The sequence below is a fragment of the Juglans microcarpa x Juglans regia genome, chromosome 2S, assembly GCF_004785595.1.
Source record: "Juglans microcarpa x Juglans regia isolate MS1-56 chromosome 2S, Jm3101_v1.0, whole genome shotgun sequence".
Lineage (NCBI taxonomy): Eukaryota > Viridiplantae > Streptophyta > Magnoliopsida > Fagales > Juglandaceae > Juglans > Juglans microcarpa x Juglans regia.
Window position 1 is genome coordinate 10,586,259 of NC_054597.1, and position 26,692 is coordinate 10,612,950.

Here is a 26,692-nt window from a genome sequence, read left to right on the forward strand (position 1 = left end):
GAAACCCAAAACAGGTAATCGGTTTCCCAGATAACTCCTGTGTGGAGATTGGAGAATAACATTTTGTACAGAACAAGCCTCATATATAGTCTTTCTTTTGGCCCATTTATTTTCAATAGAACTCAACACATCCACCCCCCCCACCCCCCCCCCCCCCCCCCCCCCCCCCCCCCCCCCCCCCCCCCCCACAATATGAACAAAAAAAGAAACAAACATTATCTAACATGCCAGCTGATCATTCCTAAAGGGAGAGATCTCTTCAAAGATGGGCAGTCTCTTTGATCTCAATGGACCCCATTCATTCATCAACTGCTCAAGTCCCTTAACAAAATCATCATCAAGGCCTGGTACTATATGATCATCTGATGATGACTCCATTAATGGTAGCGAAGGGTGCCATCTGGATTTAAGCTCCATTATCAGTTCCTGGGCTCGTTTCCTCGACTTGCACTCATCTGAACCCGGAAGTCTACCTTGCAATACATCTTGAATAACAGGAAATGCTTCATCATATCGAGCCTGTTTGATCAGGCAAAATACCAAATTACAGGCCTTATTGGCGTCTGGATCGATCATCTGTGCTTTCTGGTACACCACCTCTGCCATCATAAAGTTTGATTTCTGCATGTACGCCCAACCCAAATTTCCCTGTCATCATTTCATGTAACTAGTACTTAATGAAAGGCAAAGAAACACGGGTACTTTAGTTGATATGGAAAAATATCAATTCAAGTTCTTGTCTGAATTTCAGGGTCGTAGAAGAGAAATATTAACACTTCCGGAATGAATTATTTTTATGTGTTTATCTATCTCTCACTTGAGAAAATGAACTTGAGGTGAACATCCCAGGTAATCACGACAATGCCTTCAAGTACTTCAGATTTGAATGTATATATATTATATATATTGACAGTTAAACATGCATGGCTAGGAATTTCTGTATATATATATATATATATATATACATATATGTATGTATATATATATATATACATATATGTATGTATATATATATATATATGTATGTATATGTGTGTGTTTGTGTGTGAAGGTCATGTATTTATTTATAAACCATGAAAGATACGAGCTATACAAATGCATGGTTGTATAAATGAATTTATAAGCTGGTTATATCGGGATCTTTCCTCTTTCAACTATGCCATTAATGCTATATATTAATATCCTGCATATTTTTAAGCATCATGCATGTCAAGCTACGATATTCATTAAAGATCTAGCAGTCCAATAAGTTAAAAGTGATCATCAGACACGTTAATGAAGTTATCATGCATGCATGCATGTAATTAATAAATTATTAAGGTGCATGCATACCAATAATCTTGAAGTTTCTTGTTTGATGGAGACTTGGAATTTTTTGCCATGAGAGCGTGCAGTCTTTGTGGGTTTTCCATTGAAGGTCTCTCCTTGGTAGATCAGTCTTAGCTTCCGCTTTAGCAGATCAATCTGCTCCTCTATTTTCCCACACTTCTGCATTATTAATACATACATAGAAAACCATGCTCGATCAATGATACTGATATGTGCATGCATACATACAATATTACATACATTCATATATATACAGGTATATACCTTGTATAGATCAATGAGAACGTTATCGAAGGATTCCTGGGCTTGTTTGGAGCAACGGCCTCTGAAAGATTTTATCGCTTCAATGGCTTCTTCAGTTCTATTAAGTTGCTTCATCACTACAGCCATGTCCTTTAGGGCACTGTCCACTCTATCTCCTTCATTTATTGCCTTCCAAAACAATACTATGGCTGCTTCTGGATCCTTTTCGACTAGCTGATCATGATCAAATTGCCATGCCAATTGAAGAAAATAATTAATTAACCAATATTATTTAATTAATTAGCTAGCTAGTGATGATCATGATGATCATGTTAATTCTAATCAGTTGATTAAATTTAACAAATAGATATCATGACTTCTATGTTTAGCATAAATATATGTTGTTTAAATAGATGGGGGGAGAGGAAACCCAATATAAAATAAGAAGTGTTACAGCCACTAAGATATCTCACAAAATTAAACTCACAAATTAATATCATGAGTCATGACTTCATATGGTATGTTAGATCATGGTGTAAAGAGACACTTTACACACTGTTGATATTGTAGAATTTGATTTATAGGAGGAGTTTAAATCATGTCACATCAACAATATTGTGGCGAGTGCGTCTTCCACACCGGTTTGAAAATATAAATTTTCTTGTCAAAACTATGCTCAGAATGTGTGATAAGCTAATTTACCTATAAAACATGCAAATAATATCAGTAATCAAAAGAATTTTCATTCTTTCTTGTTCAAATATTTGCAAGTATTTGCAAGTGTTGATATTGCAAATATGTTCTCTTGCAGGTTAAGGTTACCCTTCCCTCGTCCTGTTTGCGACCTACTGGATCGCCTGGCATTGGCCCCTCTCAACTCCACCCAAACGCTTGGAGGATTTTGATGTGTTGCTGCATCCTCTAGCAACAAGCTTTGTTGGAGTCAGATTCGGAGCACGCTGACCTTACTGGTCTCAAGTTTCTCCTGACTCGTAACCTCATAAAGTATAAAGGTAATATTTGCAATTTCAAGGCGATGCATGCCCTTGTTTCTTCGGAACGCGCTATCGCAAAGTCAAGGATTGGACTCCCAAGTTTTTCTTCGTGTCTGGCTGTGGATGAGAATTTTTGGTTGGGCAGGTGAACCTCCGCGAGTTCCCCGTTTGGGCCATATAGGAGTAGTTCCTGACGACAAAGCGGTATGGCCGAAGGCCTCTCCCAAGGAGTTGCGTTGTATTGCTCTGGTTCGAGAATGAGTATAGAAACACCCAGTCGATGTCCTCTCGGAGGCTCTCCTTGAGGAGGAAAACATAAGTACCTTCTTGCCTCCTCTCGGTCACACCGTTTTCGATAACCACATCATTCCCATCCAGCCCAGAGCCACCCCGGCTCGAAAGCGTTTGGCGAGCCCCCCTCTCGCAGGCAAGGGGAAGAAAGGTTGCACAGAGGCTGCTAGGGCCGAAAGTAGCCCAGTTTCCCCTCCTCGATTTCCTTTGGGGTAGTCCTTGGCGTTGATTGAGGTATGATGTCCTCCACCATTTGTGCCTCCCCCACGGCCGACTCCATCCATCCATCAATTGAATCCACCAAGGAGCTAGGGAGGAAAAAGCCCTACAATCCCAGAGGCACTGACCACTCCTCCTTCCGCAGACACTTTGACCACTGAGCCCGTCACGATCTTGGTCCTTGCGGTGTTGGCCAGCTCCTCGTCTGTCAACACTAGTGGAGCCTCCTCCTCCCCATCCACAGCATAGTCCGCCATTGAAGGTCAAGTCTTCTAGGGTGCTACTGAGGATTGCATAGGGGTGTTCCAGTCCAGGTGTGGAGAATATGTCTTCCTCTGAGCCCTTCCACGCCCAGCCACCACTAGAGGGCCCTATTCTTGCCACCGCCGCTGTTGAGATCCCGATGGCCTCCACTCAAGAGCCTGTCAAGAGAACCTCTGGAGGGGAATGGGTGTAGCCAAAGTTGGTTATGGTCTATGACCTTGTCGTAGAGAAGATGGTTGTTGCTCTCTCTCCCATGCCTATCACCAGGTCGCCAGCTGCAGAAATTAAGGTGGCTGTGGAGGCGAGGAGAGAGGGAGATAGGTTGCGGAGCTCTAATGAGAGATAGGGGCCTCAAAGTTCCGACGGCGAACTTCCTTCTGCCACCGAGGCCTACTTTCTCTCCCAGCCTTCCATCAACCCTACTGAGAGGGCCATGGGTGTCAGTGAAGATGTGGGGGCGACTACTTGGCCATCACCCGAAGAGAGCCTCGTGGAGGTCATTCCTCTTTCCATTTGATCACAGTGCGGGAGCTCAAGCAGAGTCCCTCAAATAGGTGGGCAAATCTTTGACGGGCTTCTTCTCCGAGGTCTTTTGCATTGGTTTGTTCTTCTATTCTTTTTTATCACTTAGGAATCCTACGCTGACTATTACCATTTTTGCTCTTGTTGGCGATAGGGTGCATCTCAGCTGGCCGCCATTGAATGAGAGAACTAGGCTCTCCGCTTGCTGCCGCGACAAACCCTGCGATGTGCTCGGGGGGAGAGGGAGGAGAAGGAGTGGCTAGAAATGGAGCTAGTGAAAGTCCAGCTTGCTCACAAAAAGAGTCGGGGGCAAGTCAAGTAGCTCCGTCGTCGGCAGAAGACATTAAAAGTCGAACTTGTCACGGTGAAAGAGCGGGCCAAGTTGGCTTGTAATGGTGTCCTTACTACGTTGATGGCGAACAACTCGACCAAGGGGTTAGTTGATGAACTGACTGTGAAGGTGGCGTGTGATAATCTGAAACATAGCTAGATTTCATCCGAAATTATTTCCATTACCTTAGTATTCTTTTAGGGTTGTGAGAATAGATCTAGTTGGATAAAGGCCTTGGATTTGTAGTTAGCAACCCAAGCCCAAGAGAAGGCCAACCAAGCCCATGTATATTCAGCTATCATAAGAAAAACCAAGCCTAAAAACCGTAGAAATGTATAGCCCATGACCATAGCCATTGCTACTAGTGTCATGTGTCATACATACATAGCACTATGTATCTAGACATGATAGTGGGCTAAGGGAGAGAAAGAAAAGTGTTTGGGAAGCCAAAGGAAATGCACACCAACCCTAGCTTGAATTTCCACATGTCTTACATGCAAGAAACCTTCTAGAAGAAAAGATGAGGAGATGACTTAGAGAAGGCCAAAAGCCATTCGGCCAACTCACCCAACACGCGTACACCATGCCACTTGGCAAAAGTTTGAGTTCCAAGATTGATTTCCATATATAGGGAAGTGGCGCCTTGGGAAGACAAAGGGGATTCTCTCAAGGGATTTGCATAAGGAAGCCCAAGGGACAAAGAGAGGTTTCAATTTCCTACACCACACATCCACTCAAGTGTTTTCTTAAGACTTTCTCAGTTGTCAACCATGCAAAGAGTTTCTAGAAGGGAATAAGAATGGACAATTACACAAAATGACCAGCCTACCCTCATATTTTCAACCACTACACTCAAAAACTGAAAACACACTCACACACGCCACTTGTCACATTAGGGTTACAAAAGGAATCTTTGGTAAGTGAAAGGTAACCTAGGGAAGGGGCACTAGAAGATGAAGAATCATCATAGGATTTTGAGAAGGAAGTGGACAGCTAGGGCAAGGCACACGCCTATGCCATGTGTCATACATGAAAAGCTACACTTTTGGAAGATGAAGAGACTTGGCGATTGTTTTACCTTTCTACTCTAAGATACATTGCATCTAAATGAAAATGGAAGGGGCTTAGAGGACAAAGGGTTTGGCCAAGGCAAGGGCCACACACCACAAGCATTTTCACCTTCCCAAGGCAATCCAATGATTTAAAAAGGGAAGAGGCATTCAGCTAGAAGGAAGAAGGAGAGTACACTTGTCGTTCAAACAATGGATCACAAGCAACCAATGAGAAATTGAGGAAAGTACTATAAAACTGGAAGAGAGACACATGCCCAAGGGTTCTTCTTTCTTTGCCATTTTCAAAATTGCTCATGCTCTCATCTTTTCCATACCACTTCACACAAACACTTGAAGATTTCTCACTTTCTCTCACTTTCCTTTCAACCAAACAAGAGAAACCACTCTTCTCTACACTCAAGAGAGGACCACGACACTAACAAGGAGGAAACTACGGTGAGGATCTTGTATATTTTTATATTTTCTCTTCACACTATTAACACCTAACTCAAGGAAATGATGAAATCTCTAAAGAGTTCTAGATTCTTGTAAAGTATACACGAGTTCAAGGTTATTTCATTTTGAAGTAACCTAGGGTTTTCCAAGAAGGGATAGGGAGTCGAGGCATTGAGGGCTTAGATCCTCCACACAATCGGCCACCAACATGAACTACACACACGTTCAAGAGTCAATCATGAGTCACATAAAGCTTGAAGGGTTTTCATGTTTAAGAACCATAGAACTGAATGGTTTTGAAGTTTCCAAGAACAAGTGACAACCCCGAAAACCTCACACACTCATGCACACGGATTAGAGTTTTGAAACCCTTGTTCTAACGAGTTGTACATCTAATTTATAGCTTGTTATTTGTTTTCCCGAAATATTTTTGTAAGTACAACTCAACTTAGTTTGGTTAACATACATATATATTTGTGTAAATCTTTCCTTGTTATCGTTACCTTTGATTGTTAATCTATGTTTTGCTTGGTTTAATATATTGTTTTGACTTTGTGTAAGATTATGAAAGAGGTTATATGTTTCGGATCTGTGTTAAAAATGCCAAGAATCTCATGCATATGTTTCGATTTTGCTTGAGGTTATGTTGACGTTTCACATATCATGAAGATTCGGTTATTGTGATATTATGTCTTTCAAAATTTTGAAATGTTTCCATGATCTCTTGTTTGTTTCACCCTTGCCATGATTTTTACCTAATATGCTTCAAGTTTAGAACATGTTAAAATGAAATTTCTCTACGTTACATCATGCCTTTGATGTTTCAGCCAAGTCATGTTCTTTTATGTTCATGAAGTTGTTTTGATATTTCACATGTCCTATGTTATCATGCCATGACTTGAATATGTAATGCTTGATGAGTTCATGCACGGCATCTCATGTGTCACATGTCTAGTGTAAGAAGGAACATGTCTTAAGTTTGATGTCATATGCATTTGGGTAAATGGTCTTTTTAAAAGAAAAAAGAAAAGTGTATAAAAATGTTTTATCACAATCCTAAATGCTAAGACGGTGTAATGTCTTGATGGAACTCCTAGTCCACTCTGGAGTGCTTAACAATATAATGTTAACCCCTGGGTCGACAAAGAACCGTTACCGTGCCTCGAATGGATCTTTTTGGAAAGGATGCCGAAGTGAGACAACACCTAACACTAGTGAGTGCCATGACTAAGGCTAATAATTCAACGAAGTACTGTCGTGTTATAATGAATATGAATTAAGACGTATTCACTATGGTGTACGGACCGTTGGTGGTGCTGTAACTAGTACGAACACGCAGTGCATAAGGGAGCCATGATGTGTCCACCATGTATTATAAGAACAAAGCAATAATGAGCTCACATGATACAGATCACATGATATGATATGATATGATATGATACAATACGACATGGATCACATGATACAATAAGATATGAAATGATGTCAAAAGAATATTTTTCCGAAAAGTCCAAAGAATTTGTTACGTCTTTTGAAAAAGATCAAATGCATAAGTCAAGTTTTGGGTCACGTCATGTGTCAAGTACATGTTCATGCACGCATTCCGTGGTTTGCCAGTTGTATGCTTATGTTAATCATTGTATGTAGTTTTCACTACCATCCCCTACCCGGAATGGTAGAAGTTGTGATAGGTACCTCAGACATCATAGAACGATGAGATGGCTCAATGATAGAGGACGAGCTCACCGGGAAGGCTCGTCACGACTTTACTGCAGACATCTTGAAGTACACGGCCATGCTTCTCAAGCGAATATTAGCTAGTCTTAGCGAGGCCGAGATTGGTACTATGCTTACCAACCCAACAAAGAACTTAAGATTTTGGTAGAACATGGACCAAGTGTCAAGTTTCCTTAAGCAAGCTTCTGAGACTATGGTTTAGGCAAAAGAAATAGCAAAGGACTTAGAACTTCTGGAACCCGAGCCTCAAATGTCACATGAGATCTTTTTGTGCTTGACTCAAGATGGAGTTGTAGTAATGAAGAGATTGGGAACCTAAAATGTTTTGTGGTGAAAAGACATTACTTAAGGTTTTGCTTTTGTGAAAATAGTTTTTGATGGTCCTATGTTTTAGGAGACATGAACATATCCTTCATTTAGGAACTTTTGATATGAAATTCTGTGTTCAAGGCAATGTTTGGGTTATGCATAGTTTTACGGTACTATGTGCTAAGGCAATTGCTTTAGGCATTGCCTAGTTTCACAATAACCTCATATTTTTCACTGCATTAATTATTGCATACTGCAAGTATGCCTAGGAGCATTGCATATTATTTATTATATACGGGGGTATGTAGCCATATGTTGCATGTCACAACGTTTCAGTCACCATCTAATCTCAGGCGAGGGCTAGAGCAACCATAGACATCTCTAGGTAAACCCACACATCGTCCTATGAATAAATGGTACAACTCAACTAGGTTTGAGATTTGTAGTTATAGGCTTGGATCTTATAGCTATAGGCTTGAATCTTGAAAGAGGTAGAACTAGAAGGAAAGTACGCGTGTAGAATCACGAATGCCAGTGCCTATCTCTAAAAAGAAGATTGGCCCACACTGGTTTTTGTACATTTGAAGAGAAAGAAAGAACTATGGTACGAAACCAACGTGAGGATACTTCTCCGAGACGTAGAGACCCTGAGGCTGGAAACCTTCCACTGGAAGGCGGACAGTCAATAACGAAAGCTATTCGCCAGATGACTGAGGTAGTGCGCAGTCAGATAGCGCAAGGGCAAAACGTTGGGCAAGAACCCCCCAGAGGGAAATCAAGGGTGTTCATATGAGAAATTTTTAGTTTATAAAAATACCTTACTTTTATGGGAACATAAGGACCTTTGTGGGCCAATAAGTGGCTGGTGGAATTGGAGAGAACCTTCGATATTAGTGGATGCACGAAGGAACAGAAAGTCCAGTATGCCGGACACATGCTCTAAGGAAAAGCCGGTATATGGTGGGACACTAAACGATTGTTGCTGATTAAAGAGTTAGGAGATCTAGCTGCACTCTCATGGGATCGATTTAAGATAAAATTCAATAACTATTACTTTTTGGAAACAGCCAAGTTGCAGAAAGACCTAGATTTTGTGAACCTGGCCTAAGGTAGCATGACGGTCGATCAATATGATGCTCATTTCATGGAATTGGGGAGATTCACGCCTCATCTCATCAGTACGGAGAAGATGCAAGCGAAGAAGTTTCAGAACGGTTTGCAACCCCGTATTCAAAATCAAGTAGCCTGCCTGCAATTAGAAAATTACCTAGAATTGGTCGATCTAGCTTCAATAGCAAAAGCGAAACAATGAAGAATAATAGCTCAGGTCCAAGCATATTGAAAGAGATGATTGCCTTATTCTCCTAGAGGAAGTATGGAGAAAAGGATGGTCCCTGTTACTCTAAACAAAGGAAAAGGGTATCGTAGTTGGGAATTCAGCACCTGTCACTCCACCACCTTGTCGACAATGTGAAAAATGGCACAATGGAGAGTGTCGACTGGCTACGGGAGCTTGCTTTACATGTGGTCAGACCACCGAGGATAGATGATTTGTTGGATCAGTTACAAGGAGTTTCGATATTCTTGAAGATTGACCTGCGGTTAGGATATCACCAACTCAGGATCAGGGATCAGGACATGCCCAAGACTTCCTTTCAAACCCGTTATGATCATTTCGAATTTTTGGTCATACCTTTTGGTTTGAAAAATGCTCTAGCAGTACTTATGGATTTGATGAATCAAATCTTCATGTTGTACCTAGACAATTTTGTAGTGGTGTTCATAGATGACATACTGATATATTCCCGAAGTGATGAAGAACACAAGGAGCATCTAAGGATTGTGTTGGAAACACTGCAAGAAAATTAACTTTACGCCAAGCTTGGTAAGTGTGAGTTTTGGCTTAGAGAAGTGAAATTTTTTGGACATGTCATTTCTAGCAAAAGAGTGGCAGTAAACCCTGCTAAGATCAACGTTGTGCCAGAATTGTAAAGGCCAACTAATGCACATGAGATACGTAGTTTCGTCGGATTAGCAGGATACTACAATTCGAGGAAACTACCGGAGATTCATAGAAGAACTTTTTAGACTCTCTAACCCTTTGTCGGCACTTACAAGGAAGAATACCAAGTGTGTTTGGAGTGAAGAATTTGAGAAAAGTTTTTAGGAGCTGAAGAAAATATTAGCCTCAGCTCCTGTATTGATGCAAGAAGGAAGAGTCGTCGCTTATGCTTCGCAGCAACTCAAGGACCATGAATAGAATTACCCTATGCACGACTTAGAGTTGGCTGGAGTAGTCTTTGCTTTGAAAATTTGGAGACATTACCTGTATGGGGAAAAATGCAAGGTATAGACAGATCACAAAAGCCTCAAGTACTTATTCAGTCTGAAGAATCTGAATATGTGGTAGAGAAGATGGGTTGAGACCATTAGTGATTACCAATGCGAGATTACGTACCACTCCGGCAAAGCTAACATCGTAGCAGATACTCTTAGTCGCAAGACTCAAATCGAATTGTCATCTCTATTGACGGAAATAAGCAGCTTGTTGATTGGAAACCAGCCTCGAGATGTTATAGTAGCAATGATTCAGGAGATTGTACCCTTGACGGAAAAAGAAATCTTGGAAGGCTAACAAAAGGATGACAAGCTAGAAAACTTTCGATAGAAGATTTTGAAGTCTGAAGGACCACAACATTTCACCATCGGGAGAGATGAGATGCTACATTATAAGGAGAGAAAAGTTATTTCATTGTAACCCTTAAAATGTGGCAGTTTTGGAAGAAGCGGTTTTGGTGGGATGAGATGCTACATTATAATGTTATTTCATACAACATTAAAATGTATCGGGATTTGAAGAAGCAGTTTTGGTGGGATGGAATCAAGAAAGATGTGGCAGAGTTCATAATGAAACGCTCAGTTTGCCAGTTGGTGAAGGTTGAACACTGAAGGCCAGCGGGAGAACTGCAACCATTGCCAATTCCAGAATGGAAATGGGAGGACTTGTCGATGGATTTCGTGATAGGTTTGCCAAGGATATCATCAGGAAAGAATTTTATATGGGTCATAGTCGACAGACTAACAAAGAGTGCACATTTTCTGCCCATAGCCAACATGGACTCTATGGATAAGCTTTCTCGAATTTATGTTAAGGAGATAGTATGACTACATGGAGTACCAAGGACCATAGTGTTGGACCGAGATACGCGCTTTGCTTCACACTTTTGGAAGACTTTGCAAAAGATGTTGGGCACACAACTAAGGTTTAGTAGTGCATATCATCCACAGATTGAGAGATAGACCGAGCATATGATCCAGACTTTGGAGGACAAGCTGCGAGCATGCGTACTGGATCTAAATGGTGATTGGGAAGGTCACCTACCATTAGTGGAGTTCACCTATACTAATAGCTTTCAGGCCACGATACAGATGGCACCTTACGAGACATTGTATGGAAGGAAGTGCAGATCCTTGTTATATTGGGATGAAGTGGGAGAAAAGAAGATACTAGGACCCGAATACATACAAGAAGTTTGAAAACAAGTAACTTTGATCCAAGAGAGGATGGAAGCAGCTCAGAATCAACAGAAGAGTTATGCCGATAACTAACGAAGAAGTCTGGAGTTTGCAGTAGGAGATTGGGTATACATCAAGGTATCGCCCATGAAAGGAGTCATACAATTTGGCAAGAAGGGAAAGTTAAGTCTCCGATATGTAGGACCCTATGAAGTAGTAGAAAGAGTGGGTTCTGTAGCCTATCGACTGGACTTACCAGCTGAGATGCAGGGAATACATGATGTATTTCATGTGTCAACTTTGAAGAAAAGCTTTGAAGAAAGACAACCAATGATAATGGAACCCTGAAGTATACAACTTCAGCCAAATTTTTCATATGAAGAATGATCAGTACAAATCATTGATCGTAAGGAGCAAGAGCTAAAGAATCAGAAGATACCTTTAGTGAAAGTATTCTGGAATAACCCAGATTTTCATGAAGTGACTTGGGAACAAGAAGATTCAATGAGAAATAAATACCCTCACTTATTTGTATCTTAGAACTAAGCATTTGATGAAATACACATGTTTGTTAGAATGTATGTCTGATTTGTTAATATGAATTCTTGTTTGTTCACTGTTGTTAGCTTAAGTGTAGTGATGTTATATGCACCAACCATACCCTTGGGACAAGGAATGGTTGGTGCATGTCTGTCTATTGCATCCATAGCTCAAATTAGAGAAAGACAGGAACGCAGTCGCAGAAATCGACATGAGAGACGAGATCGTATGATGGCTGCACACTAGCGGCAATTGGAGAAGTTCGAGCACCATCGCAGGGACATTATGGATGCGAATTCTCAAGAAAATATTTTCTTGTGGAGAGCATTACCGCATGAGGAAAAACAACCCCCACGAGACCCGTTAATATGGAAAGAAGCTAGAAGGACGTGTTTTCTTGGATTAAACTAAGAAGCTAAAACAAGTCGTGTGGCAGAGGCTCGTGCAAGTAGGTATACCTCATTTGAGACATCAGACACCTCTACAAATCGGATTCAATTCCGTAAGGAATGGCAACCCATTGAGGACACTGAGATGGCAATACAACATAAGCTGAATGAAATGAGAGTAAACATGTACTATGATTTTAACTTGGACGCGATATTCTACTTTTCACAAGATTTAGTAACGGAGGGAACAGATAAGGTACCAACCCTATCATCATCATCTGAAGACTCGATGGCTACGAGTAGGAGAGGTAAAAATCCAAACCCTGCCTATTACAAACTTGGGTTGATGATCACGATGCCGATTTCTAGGACAAAATCTTTTCTAAGGGGGGGAGGATGTGATAACCTAAAACATATCTAGATTTCATCCTTAATTATTTCCGTTGCCTTAGTATTATGGATCACAAGGAACCAAAGAGTGATTGAGGAAAGTTCTATAAAAGGGGAAGAGAAACACACGCACAAGGGTTCTTCTTTCTTTGCCATTTTCAAAATTGCTCATGCTGTAATATTTTCCATACCACTTCACACAAACACTTGAAGATTTCTCACTTTCTCTCACTATCCTTCCAACCAAACAAGAGAAACCACTCTTCTCTACACTCAAGAGAGGACCACGATACTAGCAAGGAGGAAATCACAGTGAGGATCTTGTATATTTTTTTATTTTCTCTTCACACTATTCACACCTAACTCAAGGAGATGACGTAATCTCCAAAGAGTTCTAGACTCTTGTAAAGTACACACGAGTTCAAGGTTATTTCATTTTAAAGTAACCTAAAGGTAGAAAGGAGAGGGAGCCCAGGCTTTGAGGGCTTAGATCCTCCACACAATTGGGCACCCACATGAACTACACACACGTTCAAGAGTTAGCCATGAGTCACACGAAATTTGAAGGGTTTTTATGTTTAAGAACCCTAGAACCGAATGGTTTTGAAGTTTCCAAGAACAAGTGACAACCCTGAAAATCTCACACACTCATGCACGGCATCTCATGTGAATAAGACTTATTCACCACGGTGTACAGACCGTTGGTGGTGCAGTAACTAGTAGGAACACCCGATGCATTGGGGAGCCGCTATGTGTCCACCATGTATTTTAAGAACAAGGCAATGAGCTCATATGATACGAATCACGTGATATGATATGATACGACACGATACAATACGACATGGATCACGTGATATAATAAGATATGAAATGATGTCAAAAGAATATTTTTTTGAAAAGCCTAAAGAATCTATTACATGTCTTTTGGAAAAGGTCAAGTGTATAAGTCAAGTTTTGGGTCACGTCATATGTCAATTACATGTTCATGCACGGATTCCATAGTTTGCCACTTGTATGTTTATGTTAATCGTTTTATGTTGTATGTCTACTTGCTGAGATTTCTCGATTTCTCATTATGGTAGTTTCCACTACCATTGCCCACCTGGAATGGTAGAAGTTGTGATGGGTGCCCCAGACACCATAGAACCATGAACCTAGATGGCTCAATGATAGAGGACAAGTTTACCATAAAGGCTTGTCACGACTTTACTGCAGACGTCTTGAAGTACACAGCCATGCTTCTCAAGAAAATATTAGCTAGTCTTACTGAGGTCGAGATTGGTACTATGCTTACTAGCCCAACGAAGAATTTAAGATTTTGGTAGAACATGGACCAAGTGTCAAGTTTCCTTAAGCGAGCTTCTAAGACTATGGTTTAGGCAAAAGAGATAGCAAAGGACTTAGGACTTCTGGCACCTAAGCCTCAAAAGTCACATTGGATCTTTTTGTGCTTGACTCAATATGGAGCTGTAGTAATGTAGAGATTGGGAACCTAAAATGTTTTGTGGTGAAAAGACATGACTTAAGGTTTTACTTTTGTGAAAACATTTTTTGATGGTCCCTTGTTTTGGGAGACATGAACATATCCTTCATTTGAGTATTTTTTATATGAAATTCTATGTTGAAGGTAATGTTTGGGTTATGCATAGTTTTACAGTACCATGTGCTGAGGCAATTGTTTTAGGCATTGCCTAGTTTCACACGAATCTTATATTTTCCACTGCATTAATTATTGCATTTTGCTAGTGTGCCTAGGAGCATTGCATATTATCTCTAATGTACATGGGGTATGCAGCTATGTGTTGCATGTCCCGTCATTTCAGTCACCGTCCAATCCAAGCAGGGACTGGAGGGGCTACAGAGCATGGTATCAGAGCAACAACGTCTCAGGGTAAACCCACACATTGCCTTAGGAATACATGGTACCACTTAACTAGGTTTGAGATCTGGAGTTATAGGCTTGGATCTTATCGTTATAGGCTTGAATCTTGGAGGAGGTAGAAGTAAAAGGAAAGTGTGCGTGTAGAATAGTGAATGCCAATTGAAGAAAATAGCCTATCTCTAATAAGAAGGTTGATCCACGCTGGTTTTTGTACGTTTCAAGAGAAAGAAAGAACTATGGTACGAAATCGGCGTGAGGATACTTCTCTGAGACGTAGTGACTAGAAGGCTAGAAACCCTCCATTGGAAGGAGGACAAGAAATTATAGAAGCTAGTTGCCAAATAACTGAGATACTGCGCAGTCAGATAACACAAGGGCAGAACGTTAGGCAATAACTGCCCAGAGGAGGAAATCAAGGGTGTTTGTATGAGAAATTTTTAGTTTATAATACCCTAAATTTATGGGATTAGAAGGACCTTTGAAGGTCAATTAGTGGCTGGTGGACTTGGAGAGAACCTTCAATATCAATGGATGCATGGAGGAACAAAAAGTCCAGTATGTTGGACACCTGCTCCATGGAAAAGCCAGTATATGGTGGGACACTAAACAACAGTTGCGGATTTGAGAGTTAGGAGATCTAGATGCACTCTCATGGGATCGATTTAAGATGAAATTCAATAACCGTTTCATTTCAAAAATTACCAAGCAGCAAAAAGCCCTAGCAAAAAGCAGGGGCTGAGGGCGCCACATGGCGACTCTTGAAGAGTCACTAAGCTAGTTGCAGGCCCACGTCTTGAGCAGTTGGATAAAGATTGACAGTCCCTTTCTGTAGCTTTGAAAGGACGGGAAGACTCATTGAAGGTCGCCCAAGCCGCTGCTTGCGAAGAGAAGATAAAGGCCGACCAACCATTCGACGATTTAAAGGGAGCTCAGAAGAGGCTACCACCGAGACGGGGTCATTGAAGATCTGCGAAGCGACCGGTCTCAAGTTTAGGAGCTTGTTCCTTGCTTAGCAAGGCAGCTGAGGTCGGCTGTGCTAGTCTGCGACCAGGCTTGGTAGTAAGAATACATTGATGGCCTCAAGAGGATGTGGGACCACATCCTGGAGAACCTTCAGGCAGATTCAGGAGCCCTAGAGGCACACTTAAGAGTCCTTGCCCCCTGACCTCCCTTCAGACCCTGACGCGCTCAAGTATGGCTGCACCCTAGGCAGGGACATGATTCCTGACACCTTCTTTTTTTATTCTTGAGCTCCCAACCCAGATCCTAATGATCTCGAGCAAAACTCTGATGCTCCCGCACCTTAGTTGATGGGGACCAACATGGACCTAATCTTAAAGATCATTTGTAAGTTCCAGATGGGCCAATTACAAAATCAGAAGCGAAGAAGATCTAGGAAGCAATGCAAGATTGGTATATAGTATGATCAAGGTATACTAGATGTCACGTCAACATCAAGGTATATAGTATGATCATTAATGGGGAGAGTTGTACTACTGTGGCTTGCACTACTTTAGTTGAGAAATTGAATTTGCCTATCTTGAAACACTCTAAACCATACAAGTTGCAGTGGTTGAATGATTGTGCAAAGGTTAAGGTGGATAGACAAGTGCTAGTTACTTTTCCAATTGGGAAGTAATAGGATGAGGTGCTTTGTGATGTTGTGTCTATGCATGTTGGTCATATTTTGTTGAGGAGGTCATTGCAGTATGATAGAAGGGTGACCCATGATGAAATCAAACTTGCTCCTTTAACTCCATGATAGGTCCATAAGGACCAACTGAAACTGAAAAGTGAGGTTGCTAAAAAAAAAAAAAAAGAGTGAAAATGAGAGTGATAAAAAAAAAAAAAAAAAACAAAAAAAAAAGAAAGAGTGGAAGTAAGAGTGATAAAAAAAAAAGAAAGAGTGAAAGAGATTGAGCAAAAAATAAAGAATGAGAGTGAAAATGAGCAAAAAATAAAGAGTGAAAGAGAAGATAGAGAGGTGGCTGTGAGTTAAGAAAAAAGAGTGGAGCCACGAGAGAAAAAAGAAAGAGAGCCTACGGAGAGAAAAGGAAAGACAAAAGTGAGTTTCTATGCAAAAGAGAGTGAGGTTAAGAGGACTTTCTTAACAGATTGCACTACGATTTTTCTAGTCTATAAAGAGTCTTATCTTAATCTTGATGAAACTAACCAGTCTCTTCTTAGTTTGACTATTTCTTTGTTGCGGGAGTTTGAGGATGTATTCCCAGAGGAGATGTCAAATGAGTTGCCACCCATTAGAGACATTGAGCATTAGATTGATTTTGTACCTGGAGCTACTATTCCAAACCGGCCAGCCTATATAAGTAATCTAGAGGAGACAAATGGCTTCAAAGGCAAGTTGAGGATTTGATGAGCTAGGGGTACGTGAAGGAGAGCATGAGCCCATGTTCAATATTAGTGCTAAAAGTGGCAAAGAATGATGAGACGTGGAGGATGTACGTTGATTGCAGAGCAGTCAGCAATATCACGGTAAAGTATCGTCATCTCATTCCTAGATTATATTATATGCTTGATGAATTGCATGGCTCATGTATTTTCTATAAAATTGATCTTAAAAGTGGGTACCATCAAATTAGAATGAAAGAGGGTGATGAATGGAAAACTACTTTTAAGACAAAGTGTGGGCTTTATGAATGGTTAGTTATTCCATTTGGACTTACAAATTCACCTAGTATTTTCATGAGATTAATGAATCATGTCCTACGTGTGTTCATAGGCAACTTTGTAGTTGTGCACTTTGATGATATCCTAGTATACAACAAGGACTTAAATGAACATATTGAGCATTTGAGATATGTGTTTTATGTATTGAGATGTGAAAAGTTGTATACCAATTTTAAAAAATATACCTTTTGCATGGAATTTTTTTTCTTGGTTATGTTGTTAGTATAAAAGGTATTGAGGTGGACGAAGAGAAAGTTAAGGCTCTCAAGGAATAGCCAACGCCTAAAAGCATCACTGAGGCAAAAAGCTTTCATGGCTTAGCTAGCTTTTATCGGCATTTTGTTAAAGACTTTAGCACCATTACTGCACCACTCACAGAAGTAATTAAAAATAATGTTGGGTTTCATTGGGGGGTTGATCAAGAAAATGTTTTTACTACTATCAAAGAAAGTTTGTGCTCTGCGCCTGTGTTAGCATTACCTGACTTTAACAAAACTTTTGAGATTGAATATGATGCCTCAGGAATAAGGATTGGAGCCGTTTTGATGCAGGATAGGCGGCCTATAGCCTTCTTCAATGAGAAGCTAAGTGGGGCGTCCCTGAAGTACCCTACTTATGACAAAGAGCTTTATGTTCTTGTTCGTGCTTTAGAGACTTGGCAGCACTACCTGTGGCCTGGGGAATTTGTGGTCCACACTGATCATGAATCATTGAAGCATCTCAATGGTCAAGGTAAGTTGAATAAAAGGCATGCTAGATGGATGGAATACATTGAGACATTTTCATATGTCATCCGTTACAAGTAAGGTAAGGAGAACATTGTTGCTAATACATTATCCCAAAGGTATGTCCTTCTTACTTCTTTGAGTGCCAAAATGCTTGGGTTTAAATATGTGAAAGACATGTATGCCGATGACGCTGACTTTTCTAATGTATATATGGCATGTGATAAGGCGGCAATTGGTAAGTTTTACAAGCATGATGGTTATTTGTTTAAAGAAAGCAGAAAGCAAATATTGTGTACCAAGTTGTTCTATGTGTGAGTTATTGGTGCGTGAGACATATGGTGGGGGATTAATGGGACAATTTAGTGTCAAAAAAACTTTAGACATTTTGCATGAACATTTCTTTTGGCCTAAGATGAAGAGAGACGTCAATCGCATTTGTGGCAGATGCATTACATGTAAAAAGGTCAAATATAAGGTTTTGCTACATAGGTTGTATACACCCTTACCAGTTCCTAGTGAGCCATGAATAGATATATCTATGGACTTTGCTTTAGGGCTGCCTAGGAAAAAAATGGGTAGACATTCTATTTTTGTGGTTGTGGATAGATTTAGTAAGATGACACATTTCATTCTATGCCATAAAATAGATGATGCCACAAACATAGCTGACTTGTTTTTCAGGGAGATAGTGCGACTCCATAGTGTGCGTAGGAGTATTGTTTCTGATAGAGTTGTTAAATTCCTCACCTACTTTTGGAAGGTGTTGTGGGGAAAATTGGGCACTAAGCTCTTATTTTCCACTACTTGTCATTTAAAGACTGACGGTCATACTGAAGTAGTATAGGACTTTAACTCAGCTTTTACGCACTGTTGTTCATAAGAATTTAAAAACTTGGGAGGATTGTTTGTCATTTATAGAGTTTGCATATAATAGGACCATGCATACAACAACTTCATATTTTCCTTTTGAAATTGTTTATGGTTTAATCCACTTACTCTTTTAGATTTGATGCATTTACCTATTGATGGCAAGAGTAGCTTGGATGGACAAAAGAAGGCAGAGTTAGTGAAGTCACTTCATCAGAGGATACAACTTCAAATTGCCCAAAAAAATGAGAGGTTTACTTCCCAAGCCAATAAAGGGCGAATCTTTGAACCAGGAGACTAGGTTTGGGTTCACATGCGCAAAGAAAAATTTCCAACTCACAGACGGACTAAGTTGCATTCTCAAGGAGATAGACCGTTCCAAATTCTTGAGAAAATTAATGATAATGCATATAAAGTGGATCTTCTAGGTGAGTACAATGTGTTTGCTTTTGATGTAGGTAAAGATTTGAGGTCGAATTCTTTTGAGAAGAGGGGGAATGATGGGCACCAATATGGACCTAGACTTAAAGATCCTTTACAAGTTCCAGATGAGCCAATTACAAGATCAAGTACTAAGAAGATCAAGAAAACAATGCAAGAATTGGTGCAATCCACTTGGGATGAAACTAGAAAGAGCCCAACACACAAGATGGGCTTCAAAGAAGAAGAACTAGTTTTGATCAACTTGATACAAGCTGTGGAAGACATGACTTAGAATTATTGTTTGGGCCTATTGTTATTGAACGCTTTCAATTTGTTTAAATCATTTAAAGGATTTATTTTATTAGTTTAGAATAATTGGGTTTGAAGATGTTTGGCCCACATATGTTTTATTTTATTGAACCAAGGTTTCAAAAAGTTACTACACCCGAGTTACTGTAGCCGCTGCACTATTCATTTAGAGGTATTTTTGGAATAAAGAGGTTTAGTTTGGCTAGAGTTTTAATTAGGTTTTGGTTTAAATACTCTTTGTAACCTCATTTTAACTAGTTTATGAAATTTGATGAATTTATTCATTGTCAATTGTGTTTATCTACTCTTGCTCTTAAATGAACTTTTAAACTTATAAAAAGTAAATCACAACTTTTGTGACGTTCTTCCTTATAATTTAGTTTCTTGAGACAAGTTCTTCAATGGATCTAAACTTTCATATAATCTAGGTTCTTAAAACAAGTTCCTTAACTATTCTAAATTTTTCATTGGCTTGATTTTGGCTTTTTTGGGTATGTTTTCAAATTGATTCTGGGTTCAAGGAATTACATTCCCACAGATTCATATCATTAGTTTTTATTCATATTGCTCTGTTTGTAAAGTTAGACACATTATTTCCTTTTCTTGTAGGAAATTCTGATCAAGTATCTTTAGATGTCCTTGTGGTCATTTGCTCGCGCTTTTTATACGTTTAACTTGTCAATAAAATTATCTTTCTTCCATTTGCTCTGTTCCTTCCTCAATGTTCTTTTTCCTTTGATTTTTCTTATGTCGGCTTGGCAGGCTTGATGTGAGGAATAAGTCAAATTCGGAGGGATGCGATACTTGGCTCCTCGGCCTTCTTCACCGGCGATGTAGACCGAGGCAAAGGGTGGGGCAAGTCAGTGGGAACATGGTGCTTGGCTCCCCTGATCTTCTTGTCGACCTCATAGACTAACAAGTTCACAGAGACATGGTAACGCATGGAATCACGGCTATCTAGAAGGTTTTGCGAGAGTGAGAGATTACGTGCTCCTAAATCCCTAAAGCAATTTAAGGGTACTGAGAGTGTAAGTACTTCCTCCAAACTTGACGGCGCTAGAGCGGGGGGCCTCAATAGGGAAGAAGCTTATGCCAAGCGCACTCTCAGGCAACCCCACTAGTACCTACCCTGCCAGCTGATCATTCCTATCCTTGTATCGACACATTTATTGAGGGAGGGGTCGAGACGCCTTAGGTCAAGCCTGCCTCTTTGGTCCCCTCAAGGAGGTAGTTTGCCAGACGGTTGAGAATGTGGTCTATCCTTCACTGTGAGGCGAGTGGGATGTCTAATATACCACTGGACAAAATAAATAAGTTAGTATAGTTCATCCTCTGGGTGCAAAATTTGTAAACATATGTTGTTTCGTCAGACACGTGAGGCATTAGTTGGTTGGTATCTCATTTGGTGGAGATGGAGAGAGGCGAGGAGTTCGAGGCATCGCTCGTTTGGCGTTCTATTGTTGGAGATGGCATTGTGTCGGGTAGTCAAAGGACTAAACCTGCTCTCCGTCGGGATAGGGATTTGGATGCCTTAGGCCAAGCCCGCCCCTTTGGTCCCCCAGTGAGGTAATTTGTCAAATGGCTGAGAAGCTAGTCTGCCCTTCGTTGTGAGGAGAGTGAGGATGTCTAATGTAACGCTGGACAAAATAAATAAGTTAGTAAAATTCATCCTCGATCTATGAGTGCAAAATTTGTAAACCTGGGTTGTTTGTGGGAGACGTGAGGCGTTAGTCGTTTGGCGTCCTGTTTGGTGGAGAAGGAGCGAGGCGAAGAGTCCGAGGCGTCGCTCATTTGGTGTTCCATTGTTGGAGATGGCGTTATGTCGGGTAGTCGAAAGACTAAACCCACTCTTCATCGGGGGAGGGGGAGGGATGCCTTAGGCAAAGTCTGCCCCTTTGGTCCCCTAAGGAGGATTTGTCGGATGGATAGGAAGCAGGTATGCTCTTCACGGTGTGAGGGTGGGGTAAGTTGTCGGATATTTTGAGACTAGAATCGCTCCCACCCATTGACATCATAGAGAAGGTAAGTGTTGGGTCAAGCAGACGCTGATCCCACTCTTCGTCATGGTGGAGGTCGGGATAAGTTATCTGGTAGTCGAGGGACTGGGCCCGCTTGTAGTTGCAGGAGGGACGAGATAGCCTTAAGGTGCATCTCGCCCTCTACCTCCCGCAGGGAGGTAAGCTACCGGGCAATTTGGGACTGGACTCGCTTCCGCCTATTGACGACCACAAGGAAGGCAAGTGTCAGGTAGCCAAGGGTTAGCCCACTCTCCGCTGCAAGAGGATAAAGCAGCTTTAGGCGTAACTCATCCTTTTGGTACCTTAGGGGGAAGTAAGTGTCAGACGGCTAAGCAGCCAATCCGCTCTTCACTGTGATGAGGGCAGGGTAAGTTGTTTGGGGAGCCTAGAAGCTAGACCCACTCTCCTCGTGAGGGTGGTTGGGCTGCCTTCCCACCCTTTAGCTCTAATGGAGAGGTAGGTAGCTAGGTAGTTTGGGACTGGACCCACTATCACTGGTTGACACCACAGGGAATGTAAGTGTTGGGTTAGGCTAGTGTTGATCCCACTATTCATCGTAGCAGAGGTCGGGGTAAGTTTTCAAACAGCTGAGGGGCTAAACCCGCTCTCTGTCACTAGAAGGATGAGATGGCTTGAATGCGCGTCTCGGCTTTTACCTCCCACGGGGAGGTAAGTTACCTGACAGTTTGGAACTGGACCTGCTCCCGCATGTTGACGCTCACAAGGAAGGTAAGTGTCAGGCAACCGAGGGCTATCCCGCTCTTTACCGCAAGAAGGATAAAGTAGCCATAAACGTAACTCATCCCTTTTGTATCTCGCAGGGAGGTAAGTGTCGTTGATGAAGATTCCATTGATGGAGATACGTCGGTAGAGATTAGGTTGATGGAGATTACGTTGATGGATATTTTGTTGATGGAGATTACGTTGATAGAGATTGTGTTGATGGAGGTAACGTTGATAGAGGTTACGTTGATGGATTAGGAGTCAAGATAGGCGAGACACATTTTATTCCTAAAAAAGCCATATTCTCATTAATGGGGTTTACACTATCAACATGGAAATATAAATTACAAGTCATAAGGCTCATTCGGAGTAAAACTCCCATAAACGCTCGGCGTCCTGCGGGCGTGGACAATGTGCACCCCGCCGTCCCTCGGTTTCAATTCTTGCCAGTAACACACCCACTCTAGGACCTTCTCTCCTCGAATTTCTCCCACCCTCAGAGAGGTTGGGAACTTCTTCTTCAAGTGATTGGTCGATGTTACCGCCCTTAAGCTGTTGAGGGTGGGTTTGCCAATTATGGTGTTATATGACGAATGAGCCTTCACCACCAAGAAGTTGACCATGACAGAGGCTGTCGAGGGGGGCTGCGTGCAAAGACAGACAGTGTGTTGGTTCCAATCGGCTGGACCATGTCCCTGGAGAAACCCTTTAGTGGCATGGGAGCTGGTTTAAGTCGAGAGGCATTTATCCTCATTTGTGTAAAGGCTTCCCAGAATAGGATGTCTGCTGAGTTACTGTTGTCGATAAGGATCCTCTTAGTGGTGAAGTTGGCGACCAGCAAGGTCACTACTAGGGCATCGTCCTCTGCAAAGGAAATTATGGGGGCTGGATCGTTTCTTTTGTACTTGGTGGGGCGGCACTCTGCTGAATACACTTATTGGTATCTCGCTTGCCTGGCGTGCGCCTTTCACCTGGATAAGGTTACACCCCCGCCGGCAAACCCTCCCGCGATGGTTCTGATTTCCCCCAGCAGTGGCCCTTCTTGATGTGGTGCACAGGGACAATTGCGTAGGGGTCCCTGGACAGCCACCTTTTGCCTTGGGCTTCCTTCCCTCCTTGGCTTTCTAACTCACTCCGCACTTCTTTCCCTGGATCTCTGCCTACACTCCCGTTTTGGCCTCCGGGTGGGAGGGTACCACAGGTTTGACTGCCCAGCCTGTTATCTTCCCTCTTTCAAGGAAAGACAATCTTCAATGTTAGAATGGGGGACTGGTGGTAGGTGTAATAGTAGCAGCTGGTGTTCTTGTAATCGTCTTCTTGGGTAGGTTGGTAGTGGTCTTTCTGGATGGCGAGCGCCGATAGGTCAAATTGAAGCCACAGGCCCTTCATAGGGGCTTCTTCTCTCCTGTTGTCATGCGACCCTTTCTCCAGCTTCTCGCGGGCCTTGTCCCTGGTTGGCGCCTTCCCTTTCTTCTCTGTATGTTATAGTTCTTTCTTCATCAACTCGGTCAAGGCCCAAAGCGTGTCCTCGGCATTGATATGGTTGTAGGCTTGATCCATGAATTCTCGTAGCGTGGCGGGAGTTCTCCTCACCAATTCTGCTATGAACTGAGATCGAGGCCACACTCCTCCCAGGAGCGCCACCAAAGTTATGTTCTCGTCCTGGTCGTTCGTAGTCATTCGTTCTTCGTTGAACTTGGATATGTATGCTTTCAGGTTCTCGTCTTCCCCCTGCTTGATGGTGAGAAGGTACGTTACGAGGTGTCTCCTTCTCCGGATCTCCATAAATTGTGTGAGGAATAGGCGGGCCAACTCCCCAAAGTCGTCTATGAACCTGGGTGCCAAAGACTCAAACCATACTCTCGCCCGCCCCCTCAAGGTCAGCGGGAAAGCCCTGCAGACCACTTCTCTCGAGAAACCATACAGAGTCATGTGGGCTCTGAAGGTTTCCAGGTGTTCAAGGAGATCTCTAGTCCCATCGTACATGTCCATGAAAGGCACTCGGGACTTTGGTGGTAGGAGCACGGTTATCACCTCCTTGCTGTAAGGTAGGCCCGTACTGATGAGCAATTGGTCTACTGATGACGATGTGCCCATCTTCCTCGTCATCTCTTTGTACTTCCCTTTGAGGTTACGTAGCTCATCGTGCATGTTTTTCCTTTCTTCCTCTGTGTCACCTCTTTCTCCTGCATTCCTGGATCCCTCGTGCTCGTTGTTGCTTGGTTCTACTTCATTTTTTGGCTCGTTGGTGGCTACTTTGAGCATCTCGTTCTCCTTCCGGAAGGTCTCCACCTCGGTAGTTAGTTTTCCCTTCAGTTATTCCATTGCGGCGAGCCTTGCTTCCATGTTTTTCGACATCACTTCTTCTTGTCCCTGAATTGTCTGAGAACAAGTTGTCATAGGCATATGCAAGACACGTGAAGTCTATCGAGATCCCACAGACAGCACCACTGTTAATGTCGTGTTTCGCACACCTTTGGGTCAGGTTCTAGCAACTCAGGTCTTTGGGCTTTAATCTGCACACTTAAGCAAACACAAAGAATGGGGGTCCTTGGTGGTGGCTATGGAGTCTCTGATACCAAAGTTAGGATATCTCCTTATTAGTTTGTGCGTAAGTTTAGAGGGATCAGAGAGAGTTTTTCATACCTGGAGATCAAATTTTATACTAGGTTTCGAGTGGAGATAGCCCATCTCTCACTTTGAGAAACCTATATCATTTCCGCTGTTCATTTGTCAGAATTCTTTAATGTGGCGTGGCTTATAGGACGGAGTCATTAATGCGACATTGAGTGATAGTAGTGGTGCCATTAATGCGGCATAGCTTCTTAACTCACTTTATCTTACGGGAGTTCCTCGTTAAGCCTTTTCATGTCTGCTGTCAGGAAATCGAGGATTCTCCATATTTCCCGTCTACCTGCATGTGTAGGTTCTAGAGGGCAGGGTGTCATCGGGATGGTATCAGGGCGGCAAGTCTCATCTGCCCCTACCGTCTGCTTTCTTTGTGCGTGGGTTACTTCGGGGGTGGATTTTACTCATGGGCCGAATACTCTGCAAAGGTCTACTGACTCATTTGGAGAAGGGTTGTTGGCCTAGATTGAACTTGGCCGAGCTTCCTGACTTACTTCCCCGGTGGTCCCTTGTGGGTTTGCTTTAAGGGCCGATGAGGGGAAAAACTCCCTTACAAGACCAATACAAGCATAAAATGACAGTGAAAGAGGAAGGTTCCACAAAATGAAGGGACTGGCCAGTACTGTGGTTTATCCTTAAAAACACCTTCCTGATCAAAACACCTTCCTGATCATGATCAACTCAGATTTATGAATTCCATACTGTAGAATTATCCTTAAAAACTAAGAGGATCTGATCTTCAAAGAATAGATCTGATGTTGATCATGTCATGAGGAATCCGAGCTAGGTATATGTAATACAATGACGAGAAACCAGAAGATCACTATTCTAATTGTTGGTTTGCATGATAATTATGTCTATGTCCATAATCCGTACTATATATAATTTATGCACTTACTATATATACCGATGGAGATTAACTTGATTAGATCTTTCTACTTGTTCTCGGAAAGTTTTGGGAATTAAAGGTCAACTGTTCAAGCTGATTTTGCCAATTACTTCATAAATCTTATATATACTGCGTAGCAAAACTTATAGATATATATATATATATATATATATATATATCATATCAAAGGCAGGTTCATGATGAAGTAAGAAGTAATCTGAAGGTCTTGTTATAACATTGATTAATTACTTGCCGTTTCTAGCTAACATTGATCTTTTAGTACTGGGAAACTGGAAACCATTGATTAATGTGCACATTTAGTACTCTTTTTGCTGATCAGAAAGCCAAAAACAATAATGGATTGGACGAAAGAGAATGAAATTGGGAAGCACAGATCACCTGGGCATGCTTAGCTTTAACATAAGGACTATCGCCACATGGAACCTTGTGTATGATATGATACAAACTGCCTCTCTCTTTTTGCCCTTTTGAGCTCTTCTTTGAACTTCCTTCCATGTTATTTCTCTGCGTGTGTACTGTGCGCGTTTTCTTTCACATAGACCAACCATAAAGAAGAGAGAGATGAATGAAAGGTGGTTTGGTACTCCTAGAAAGGGAGACAAAGGAGAGAGGGGAGCCCATATGTATAGAGGTGTGGGTGAATATTAGGGGTTGAAAACATGAATCTGGACCAAGGTTGTGTCTATGTTCCTCCACGTAGGTTTCAGCTCAACTAACAGCCAATCAACTGCTCTGATATCCGTCAGTTGGTACGTGTCTCTCAATGATTCAACCTTCGCATGGTACTGAGCCTCCTCCTGTATGATATGAATCGGTCTTTCTATATATATATATATATATATATATATGTCGCCGCCCACCAATTATTCAGTCCTATTGGCTTCTATATTTAGTCAAACTTTATCCTCACAGTTTGATCTATTATTTCCTTGA

General features: G+C 41.7%; 1 protein-coding gene across 2 annotated transcripts; it reads right to left on the bottom strand.

The window, feature by feature from the left end:
* On the bottom strand, positions 1–26,378 carry LOC121253014 (protein SULFUR DEFICIENCY-INDUCED 1). 2 transcript variants are annotated; one of them, XM_041152888.1, is made up of 4 exons: positions 26,138–26,376; positions 1,594–1,806; positions 1,333–1,488; positions 1–648 (listed from the first exon to the last, which is right to left on the bottom strand). In XM_041152888.1, exons 1-4 carry the CDS (start codon positions 26,252–26,254, stop codon positions 220–222), a joined length of 915 nt encoding a protein of 304 aa, XP_041008822.1. In that variant the 5' UTR covers positions 26,255–26,376; the 3' UTR covers positions 1–219. The 2 variants fall into 2 exon arrangements, with proteins under 2 accessions (XP_041008822.1, XP_041008823.1); XM_041152889.1 differs by having other exon boundaries at positions 170–621; positions 26,138–26,378.
* Between the last annotated feature and the right edge of the window lie 314 nt (positions 26,379–26,692).